The sequence below is a fragment of the Moschus berezovskii genome, chromosome 9 (genome assembly GCF_049115385.1).
Source record: "Moschus berezovskii isolate FMDL1 chromosome 9, NW_MosBer_1.0, whole genome shotgun sequence".
Classification (NCBI taxonomy): domain Eukaryota; kingdom Metazoa; phylum Chordata; class Mammalia; order Artiodactyla; family Moschidae; genus Moschus; species Moschus berezovskii.
The window spans coordinates 106633094-106644451 of NC_142468.1; the positions used below are offsets into that span (position 1 = coordinate 106633094).

The following is an 11358-nucleotide window of genomic DNA, read 5'->3' on the forward strand; positions in this document are numbered from 1 at the left end:
GTCAATTCACTGGAAAATACCCTGATGCTGGGAAAGATTGAGGGCAGGAGGAAAAGTGGATGACAGAGGATGAGATGGTTGGATGATATCATCGACTCAACAGACACAAGTCTGAGCAAACTCCAAAAGATAGTGAAGGACAGGGAAGGTAGGAGTCCTGCAGTCCATGAGGTCACAAGGAGTCAGACGTGACTTAGCCACTGAACAACAAACAACAACAATGGGCATGAGGAATAGACTGTGAGAGCAAAATCAATAAGTTCATTTCTATTTCTTCTCTTTCCTCCCTTCATGGTATTCCAGGGCACTCCTATCCTTCCTCTCATAACCCTTTTGATTCAGCAGGAAATTTTAATTATTTTATCAAAACCTAGGGAGGCTGGGGAGTAAGAAGCAGTGCTTTGTGGCAAATAATTACTGCATATTTTCTAAACTAAAGTTTAAGGGGTTATATTACAGGTGTTTTGGTTCTGTGGATTAGGGCAGTATTTTCATGCGATCACTGACTCTCAAATTTGATTTATTTTCTACTCTTTTTCAAGTAAAATTGAGTCACCTCTGTTTGCAGAGACAATGGGTGGAGCCAACAACTCCGTGGTGTCTGAGTTTGTGTTCCTGGGACTCTCCAGTTCCTGGGAGATTCAGCTTCTTCTTTTCCCTTTTTTCTCTGTGTTCTACATGGCGAGCCTGATGGGAAACCTCCTCATTGTGTTCTCTGTGAGTGCTGACACTAGCTTGCACTCCCCCATGTACTTCCTGCTGGCCAACCTCTCCTTTCTTGACATCGGGTTTTGCTCTACTACTGCTCCCAAAATGATTTATGACCTTTTCAGAAAATGCAAAGCCATCTCTTTTGGGGGTTGTCTAACTCAGATCTTCTTTATTCATTCCTTTGGGGGCACAGAAATGGTGCTGCTCATTGCCATGGCCTTTGACAGATATGTGGCCATATGCAAGCCTCTCCACTACCTGACCATCATGAATCCACAAATGTGTGTTTTGATTTTGGCTGCTGCCTGGTTCCTTGGCCTCATCCACTCAGTGGCCCAACTGGCTTTTGTCATAGACTTGCCCTTCTGTGGTCCTAATGTATTGGACAGCTTTTATTGTGACCTCCCAAGACTCATTAAACTTGCTTGCACAGAAACCTATAGACTAGAGTTCATGGTCACCGCCAACAGTGGACTCATTTCTGTGGGTTCCTTCTTCATATTGATTATTTCCTACATCTTCATTCTGGTCACTGTTTGGAAACACTCCTCAGGTAGTGTATCCAAGGCCCTCTCCACCTTGTCAGCTCACGTCACTGTGGTGGTTTTATTCTTTGGGCCATTAATTTTCTTCTACACCTGGCCCTTCCCTTCATCACACTTGGACAAGTTCCTTGCTATCTTTGATGCAGTTCTCACTCCTTTTCTGAATCCAGTCATCTATACATTCAGGAACAAAGAGATGAAGGCAGCAATGAAGAAACTAGCCATCAGCTTGTGAGTTACAGGAAGATGTTCTAAATACTCTAATGATAAAGAAACTTAGCTCTACCCACAATGACAAAAGAAAAATGTCATCTTAGATTTCTATTAGTTTTATGTACTAGGTAATATTTAGGTATTTTTCATGTTGCTGTATACCAAATTTAAAAAGAGAAAGACAGCTAACACTGGAATTTCTATTTTTCCAACTTCTGTTGGATTTTTATATAAATTATTTTATTTAATATTTATGATAACTCTGGGTGGTAAGCATTTTATCTTTTTTGTTAATAATTAAGAAATGTTTGACTCATTCTCCATATAATTACTATGCAAAATACTTCAAACAAAAGTTGATTATCATCTTAATCCTCCACTTCCAATTTTCTTATCCATCAAAATGGGCCAAGCAGAGAATAATAATTGATGTTGGAAAGCAATGTATTATTCCTCAGAATGGGAGGAAATATTAATATTTGCAAATGATGAGACCAGCAAGTGATTCCAAAATTTACGAATCGTTCATGTGGCTCAATATCCAAAAAACAATCTAACCAGAAAGAATGAAGGGATGAAGCCAAAGCAAAAACAACACCCATTTGTGGAAGTGACTGGCGATAGAAGCAAGGTCTGATGCTGTAAAGAGCAATATTGCATAGGAATCTGGAATGTTAGGTACATGAATCAAAGCAAATTGGAAGTGGTCAAACAGGAGATGGCAAGAGTGAACGTTGACATTCTAGGAATCAGCAAACTAAAGTGGACTGGAATGGGTGAATTTAACTCAGATGACCATTATATCTACTACTGTGGACAGGAATCCCTTAAAAGAAATGGAGTAGCCATCATAGCCAACAAAAGAGTCTGAAATGCAGTACTTGGATGCAATCTCAAAAATTACAGAATGATCTCTGTTTGTTTCCAAGCCAAGCCATTCAATATCACGGTAATCCAAGTTTATGCCCTGACCAGTAATACTGAAGAAGCTGAAGTTGAATGGTTCTGTGAAGACCTACAAGACCTTTTAGAACTAACACCCGAAAAAGATGTCCTTTTCATTATAGGGGACTGGAATGCAAAAGTAGAAAGTCAAGAAATGCCTGGAGTAACAGGCAAATTTGGCCTTGGAGTACAGAAAGAAGCAGGGCAAAGGCTAATAGAGTTTTGCCAAGAGAACACACTGGTTATAGCAAACACCCTCTTCCAAAACACAAGAGAAGTCTTTAAACATGGACATCACCAGATGGCCAACACCAAAATCAGATTGATTATATTCTTTGCAGCCAAAGATGGAGAAGCTCTATACAGTCAGCAAAAACAAGACCAGGAGCTGACTGTGGCTCAGATCATGAACACCTTATTGCCAAATTCAGGCTTAAATTGAACAGAGTGGAGAAAACCACTAGACCATTCAGGTATGACCTAAATCAAATTCCTTATGATTATACAGTGGAAGTGAGAAATAGATTTAAGGGCCTAGATTGGATAGACAGAGTGCCTGATGAACTATGAACAGAGGTTCGTGCCATTGTACAGGAGACAGGGATCAAATTCATCCTCAAGAAAAAGAAATGTAAAAAGGAAAAATGGCTGTCTGAGGAGGCCTTATAATAGCTGTGAAAGTAAGAGAAGTGAAAAGCAAAGGAGAAAAGGAAAGATATAAGCATCTGAATGCAGAGTTCCAAAGAATAGCAAGGAGAGATAAGAAAGCCTTCCTCAGCGATCAATGCAAAGAAATAGAGGAAAACAATAGAATGGGAAAGGCTAGAGATCTCTTCAAGAAAATTAGAGATACCAAGGGAACATTACATGCAAAGATGGGCTCAGTAAAGGACAGAAGTTGTATGGACCTAACAGAAGCAGAAGATATTAAGAAGAGGTGGCAAGAATACACAGAAGAACTGTACAAAAAAGATCTTCATGACCCAGATAATCACAGTAACGTGATCACTCACCTAGAGACAGACAACCTGAAAGACAAAGTCAAGTGGGCCTTAGGAAGCATCACTATGAACAAAGCTAGAAGAAGTGATGAAATTCCAGTTGAGCTATTCCAAATCCTAAAAGATGATGCTGTGAAAGTGCTGCACTCAATATGCCAGCAAATTGGGAAAACACAGCAGTGGCCACAGGACTGGAAAAGGTCAGTTTTCATTCCAATCCCAAAGAAAGGCTATCCCAAAGAATGCTCAAACTACCACACAATTGCACTCATCTTACACGCTAGTAAAGTAATACTCAAAATTCTCCAAGCCAGGCTTCAGCAATACATGAACTGTGAAATTCCAGATGTTGAAGCTGGATTTAGAAAAGGCAGTGAAACCAGAGATCAAATGGCCAACACCTGTTGGATCATTGAAAATGCAAGAGAGCTCCAGAAAAAATATCTATTTCTGCTTCATTGACTATGCCAAAGCCTTTGACTGTGTGGATCACAATAAACTGTGGAAAATTCTGAAAGAGATGGGAATATCCAGACGACCTGACCTGCCTCTTGAGAAACCTGTATGCAGGTCAGGAAGCAACAGTTAGAACCTGACATGGAATAGAATGATTCCAAGTAAGAAAAAGAGTACTTTTTAAGGCTGTATATTGTCACCCTGATTATTTAACTTATATGCAGAGTACATCATGAGGAACACTGGCTGGAGGAAGCACAAGCTGGAATCAAGATTGCTGGGAGAAATATCAATAACCTCAGATATGCAGATGACACCACCCTTACGGCAGAAAGTGAGGAGGAACTAAAGAGCCTCTTGATGAAAGTGAAAGAGGAGACTGAAAAAGTTGGCTTAAAGTTCAACATTCAGAAAACTGAGATTATGGCGTCTGGTCCCATCACTTCATGGGAAATAGATGGGGAAACAGTGGAAACAGTGTCAAACTTTATTTTGGGGGGCTCCAAAATCACTGCGGATGCTGATTGCAGCCATGAAATTAAAAGACGTTTACTCCTTGGAAGGAAAGTTATGCCCAACCTAGATAGCATACTAAAAAGCAGAGACATTACTTTGCCAACCAAGGTCCATCTAGTCAAGGCTATGGTTTTTCCCGTGGTCATGTATGGATATGAGAGTTGGACTGTGAAGAAAGCTGATCGCTGAAGAATTGATGCTTTTAAACTGTGGTGCTGGAGAAGACTCTTGAGAGTCCCTTGGACTACAAGGAGATCCAACCAGTCCATCCTAAAGAGATCAGTCCTGAATATTCATTGGAAGGACTGATGTTGAGGCTTAAACTCCAATACTTTGGCCACCTGATGCGAAGAGCTGACTCATTGGAAAAGACCCTGATGCTGGGAAAGATTGAGGGCAGGAGGAGAAGGGGACAACACAGGATGAGATGGTTGGTTGGCATCACCACCTCAATGGACATGGGTTTGGGTGAACTCTGGGAGTTGGTGATGGACAGGGAGACCTGGTATGCTGCGGTTCATGGGGTCTCAAAGAGTCAGACACGACTGAGTGACTGAACTGAACTGGACTGAATCAAAATGGGTGGAAGATCTAAATAGATGCACAAATGCCAAAAGGCACATGAAAGATTCTCAACTTCACTAATTATTAGAGAAATGTAGATCAAAACTACAATGAGGTATCACCTCACATGGGTCATAATGACCATCACCAAAAAATCCACAAACAATAAATGCTGGAGTTGATGTGGAGAAGGGGGAACCTTCTTGCACTGTTGCTGGGAATATAAGTTGATACAGCCACTATGGAGGCTTCTTAAGAAACAAAAAATGGAACTATCATATGACCCAGCAATCCACTACTGGGCATATACCCTGAGAAAACCATAATTCAAAAAGACACAAGCATCCCAATGTTCATGCAGCACCATTTACAATAGCCCGGACATGGAAACAACCTAAATGACCACTGACGAGTTGATAAAGACAATGTGGTACATACATACAATAGTGTATTACTCAGCAGTAAAAAGGAATGAAGCCAGATCATTTGTAGAGACATGGATGGATCGATAGTCTGTCATACAGTATGAAGTAAGAAAGAAAGAGAAAAACAAATATTATACATTAATTTATATATGTGGAATCAAAAAAAAATGGTACAGATGAACCTATTTGCTAGGCAGGAATAGAGACAGAGACATAAAGAACAGACATATGGACACAGGGTGGGGGAGGAAGAGAGGCGGCATGATCTGGAAGATTGGGATTGACATGTATACACTACCATGTGTAAAATAGATGGCTAGTGGGAACCTGTTGTGTAGCACAGGGAGCTTACCTCCCTGCTCTGTGGTGACATAGATGACATAGTCCCTTCCTGACCCAGGGACTGAACACACATCTCTTGCACTGGCAAGTGGGTTCTTTTCCACACAGTACAAATATTTTATGAGAGATGATTATATGAATAAAGAGTTTAAATATTGTTCGTTCGTTCGTTCTGTCGCTCAGTCGTGTCCGACTCTTCGCGACCCCGTGGACTATAGCCTACCAGGCTTCTCCGTCCATGGGATTCTCCAGGCAAGAATACTGTTAAATCCTACTAATTCTGAATATCTGAATCTATAAAAAGAAGTAATATTAAATACAGAAAGGGGTAGAGAAAAGAATTTTCAAAGCACAGCAAAAAATTTAACATAATCTTAATTGACCAACAGAAGAACAAAAAACATAATTATGATATATAATGCAATTCTATGTATGCATTTTAAATTATTTTGTATTACAATATTTAATAATGTAAAAGAATTCTCAAAATATTCTGAAAAAGTCAAGTTAACAATGTAGAGACCATAAAATCACAATTGTGTAAATGTATATTTATGTAGGCATAGAAAAGTACTAGAAATAAATATGCCAGTACACTACTCATAATTATATCCGGATGGTAATTTTATGGGTAATTTCTAATATGCATATAAATCTAACATAATGAGCATATTTCTATTTCATTGACAAATATAATATTCTCTTAAAGAAATAAAACAGGTATTTCACATCATAAGTAATTGAAAGAGTTACTTAGAATCAAAGATGTACTTATCAATACTTTTTCAACTGTAAATGACATAATCACAACTTAAGCTTATGCAAGAGGATGGGTGCACTGGCTTATTTAACAGCTCAGCTAGTAATCAAACTGAGTGCAAAAGCTGAATGTCCAAGACAGCTAGAATCAACACTTTGAATACCGCCAAACCTCAATACATCATCTTCTCTACCATATCCTTTTAAAAATTATCACAGATTCAATTTTTAACAGGAAGAAACACAATTGCCAATAATATCTACACATCACACTCCAAAAAGGACTTAGGCTTGGTTTCTCTATTCCCAAGTCTAACATCCTGGGGAGAAGCTCAGATTTGGACCTTTGTGGGCAGAGACATACTTGCACCATTCAACTGTGGCTTGGAGATATGTCATTATGACTTGGTTCAGAAGCCCAACCTTTGAAAAAACAGTAGTGGTCAGAGAGGTAGGATCTACATGTCTCCTTCTAATCATAGCACACAGTTACCACAAGAAAAAGACACATTTACCAGAAAAAGAAGGTTGCTGATTTGGGCAAAGAACAGAGTAGGTGTCCGCTAAAAACTGGTATTATTTTAGAATAAGAAAGAATGACCTTGAAAAACTTTTACATAAGATAGTACAGAAACTCATTCACTAGGTAGTTGGGCAATCTGTCTGTCATGGATGTAGACCTGACACAAAGGCCTAAAGAGAAAAGACTGAGAGGAGCAGGCATTTCTCTAAAACAACACACAAAAACAGCAAGGAATTGGAGAACCCCAGCTGGAACTACTGAATGTTGTTTAATCCATGGGAGAGAAAAAACAGTGAAACTTCCATTTCAAAAATACTACTTCAGAAACCAATAGAATAATGTAAAATAATTAACCTCCAATTAAAATAAATAAATTAAAAAATAAAAATAAAAAAGATTAAAAAAAAGAAAGAAAAATTATAGGGAGACTGAGAATAACGTGAGCTAATAAACTGACACTGATATATAGGTATCAGTTTTCTAAATGTTAAAACAAAAAGGACTCAAAAAATGAATAAATGATATAAGGCAAAGGAAATCAAAAGAGAAAGCTAGCAAATTATAAAGTGAAATAAATTAGAAGGTAAATAAGGACCACTTATAAGACAATAGTAAGACTGATTAACTGGTTAAGAGGTATGGTATCTATATAAGGATGTATATGGCTCAGTCATTTGCACTACAGGTTTGAGACTGGACCTTGGTTCCTCTTTGTTGAAATGAGTATGAATTGAAATTTCTAAATCTATTGATGTAAATCCCTCATTCCTATAAGATAGAATATGATCATATGTAAAACACTTCCCAAACTAAAGTTTAGCTTGCTGTGCTGTGCTGTGCTGTGCTCAGTCATATCTGACTCTGCAACTCCATGGACTGTGGTCTAACAGGCTCCTCTGTCCATGGAATTTTTCAGGAAAGAATACTTGAGTGGGTTGCCATTTCCCACTCCAGGGGATCTTCCTGACCCAGGAATTGAACTTGCATCTCTTACATCTTCTGTATTGGCAGGTGAATTCTTTGGAATTCTTTATCACTAGCACTACCTGGAAAACTTGCAAGGACTCAAATCATCCAAATGCAACAGGAATAATCATGCCAGCAGAAGGAAAAGGAGAAGCATGGCTAGTTACTTATGGAAATAAGAATGCATGTGTAAGAGCATAGGGGTTACACAGCCTGGAACATAGTATGAACAATAAGCAAAGGTAAATCTTGGGCTGACCAGCCAGCACAGTCAAAATAAAAGGCCTGACCTAAGGATCCTATTTTCCAATTGCAATGACAGTCATATCCTGGTGTGAATAAATAGGCATTAAATATCAAAATCTGATATAATTAATATTTTAATAATTGGAGTAACTGTTCTTGCTCTGATTTCCTGTTCATTAACATTATTATCACTGCTGAACTTCTCTGAAATTTCCCTACAATGAAATAATGAGTAACACTTATGTGGAAGTACAAACTACTTGACTGATTTTTTTGTGATGAATTAATAAATGGGCATCTTGATGTACATATTTTGATCTAGTATTAATTCCAGTTCAGTTCAGTTCAGTCGCATAGTTATGTCCAACTCTTTGCGACCCCATGAATAACAGCACACCAGGCCTACCTGTCCATCACCAACTCCCAGAGGTCACTCAAACTCATGTCCATCGAGTCGGTGATGCCATCCAGCCATCTCATTCTCTGTCGTCCCCTTCTCCTCCCGCCCCCAATCCTTCCCAGCCTGAGGAAGGCTTTCTTATCTCTCCTTGCTATTCTTTGGAACTCTGCATTCAGATACTTATATCTTTCCTTTTCTCCTTTGCTTTTCACTTCTCTTCTGTTCACAGCTATTTGTAAGGCCTCCTCAGACAGCCATTTTGCTTTTTTGCATTTCTTTTCCATGGGGATGGTCTTGGTCCCTGTCTCCTGTACAATGTCATGAACCTCCGTCCATAGTTCATCAGGCACTCTATAAGATCTAGTCCATTAAATCTATTTCTCACTTCCACTGTATAATCATAAGGGATTTGATTTAGGTCATATCTGAATGGTCTAGTGGTTTTCCCTACTTTCTTCTATTTAAGTCCGAATTTGGCAATAAGGAGTTCATGATCTGAGCCACCATCAGCTCCTGGTCTTGTTTTTGCTAACTGTATAGAGCTTCTCCATCTTTGGCTGCAAAGAATATAATCAATCTGATTTCGGTGTTGACCATCTGGTGATGTCCATGTGTAGAGTCTTCTCTTGTGTTGTTGGAAGAGGGTGTTTGCTATGACCAGTGCCTTCTCTTGACAAAACTCTATTAGCCTTTGCCCTGCTTCATTCCGTGCTCCAAGGCCAAATTTGCGTTACTCCAGGTGTTTCTTGACTTCCTACTTTTGCATTCCAGTCCCCTATATTACCTAGTATCAATCGGAATTCCCTTATATAACCCACTCTGACACTGAAGATATTCAGTTTTGAAGTCTAGCCCATAGTAAATTCATCAAATTGAATTGCAATGTTTCTAGAGAGACAAACATTTGGCCTTCTCCAGAAGAAACTTTTTACCACACCACGTGCTTCCTCCAACCATAGGCAGAAACACAATTTCTAAGCTAAGATTTTTATATGAACCATGTTATTTTATTTTATTTTTTTATTTTTTTCACTTTCTTCAAGAGGCTTTTTTTTTTTTTACTTTACATTATTGAATTGGTTTTGCCATACATTGACATGAATCTGCCCCAGGTGTACATGTGGTCCCCATCTTGAACCCCCCTCCCACCTCCCTCCCCATCCCATCCCTCTGGTTCATCCCAGTACACCAGTCCCGAGCATCCTGTATCATGCATTGAACCTGGACTGGCGATTCATTTCACATATGATAATATATATGTTTCAATGCCATTCTCCCAAATCATCCCACCCTCGCCCTCTCCCACAGAGTCCAAAAGACCATCCTATACATTTGTGTCTCTTTTGCTGTCTCGTATACAGGGTTATCATTATCATCTTTCTAAATTCCATATATATGCGTTAGTATACTGTATTGATGTTTTTCTTTCTGGCTTACTTCACTCTGTATAATCTGGGAAACCTAAATGTGTATGTGATACCTGGAAACTCCTGATGTTAAAATAATAGAAATATAACATTACTTCAAGTTGGTAAGGAAACCTTATACTTCTTGTCATTTAAGAAATCCTTCTGTAAATAATAAATTGACTGCACACTTTCCTCATTGCCAGTTTCATTTCTTTATTCCTCAATGTATAGATGACTGAATTTAAAAAAGGAGTGAGAACTGCATCAAAAACAGCAAGGAATTTGTCTAGGTGTGATGTGGGATGAGGCCAGATGTAAACAAAGATGCAAGGACCGAAGAACAAAATCACCACCATGACATGAGTTGACAAAGTGGAGAGAGCCTTAGATGAGCTACCTGAAGAGTGTTTCCGAACAGTGATGAGGATTAAAATGTAGGAGACAATCAATATGAAGAATGACCCCAGGGATATGAATCGACTGTTGGCTGTGACCATGAACTCCAGCCTGTAGGTATCTGTGCAGGCAAGTTTGATGAACCAAGGAAAGTCACAGTAAAAAGTGTCTAATACATTAGGGCCACAGAACGGCAGTTTTATAACAAAACCCAGTTGAACCACAGAGTGAATCAAGCCAATTATCCATGCAGCAACTGGGAGCAAAATACACATTTTTCGACTCATAATAGTGAAATAGTGGAGAGGCTTACATATGGCAACATATCTGTCAAAGGCCATGGCGATAAGCAGCACCATCTCCACCCCAGCAATGACATGGATGAAGAAGATTTGAGTGATGCAGCCACTAAAGGAGATGACTTTTCGTCTTTTGAAAAGATCATGAATCATCTTGGGAGAAATGACAGAAGAAACTCCCAGGTCAGTGAAGGAGAGGTTGGCCAACAGAAGGTACATGGGGGAGTGTAAGTGAGGGTTCATCATCACAGTGAGAATGATGAGGGAGTTTCCCATCATGCTTGCCACACAAAAAATGGAGGAGAACACAAAGAGGAGTTGGCTCTCCCAGAAACTGGTGAGTCCCAGGAACACAAACTCTGACACCATAGAGTGATTCGCTCCATCCATTGCTTTATCTGATGAATATTTCCAGGTAAAAGAAAAGGAAAAATAAATGAAAATAAGAATGCTAATAAAGTTCAATATTATAATGATTATATAAGAAACTTCATGCTGTGAAGATTATATATCCTTTCAATTCCTTCTCAGGGCCATATCATCACTAAAAAAGCATTTAATCTGTGTTTACTGAAAGCAGTTGAGTCACTTTCACATGCAACATACCTTTCACCACATCCCCCAGAACTATTCATCTATAAA

General features: G+C 39.0%; 2 protein-coding genes across 2 annotated transcripts; one reads left to right on the forward strand and one right to left on the reverse strand.

The window, feature by feature from the left end:
- The first annotated feature begins 564 nt into the window (after nt 1–564).
- LOC129562702 (olfactory receptor 4F6-like) lies at nt 565–1511 on the forward strand. The gene is given in 2 exon segments (XM_055436094.2): nt 565–1474; nt 1477–1511. Coding segments are annotated over 2 exon segments (936 nt in total). The 5' UTR covers nt 565–573.
- An 8659-nt stretch (nt 1512–10170) lies between these two features.
- Nucleotides 10171–11106, reverse strand: LOC129562743 (olfactory receptor 4F3/4F16/4F29-like). Its single transcript, XM_055436171.2, has one exon. The coding sequence runs from the start codon at nt 11104–11106 to the stop codon at nt 10171–10173; it is 936 nt and encodes a 311-aa protein (XP_055292146.2).
- Nucleotides 11107–11358: the final 252 nt, after the last annotated feature.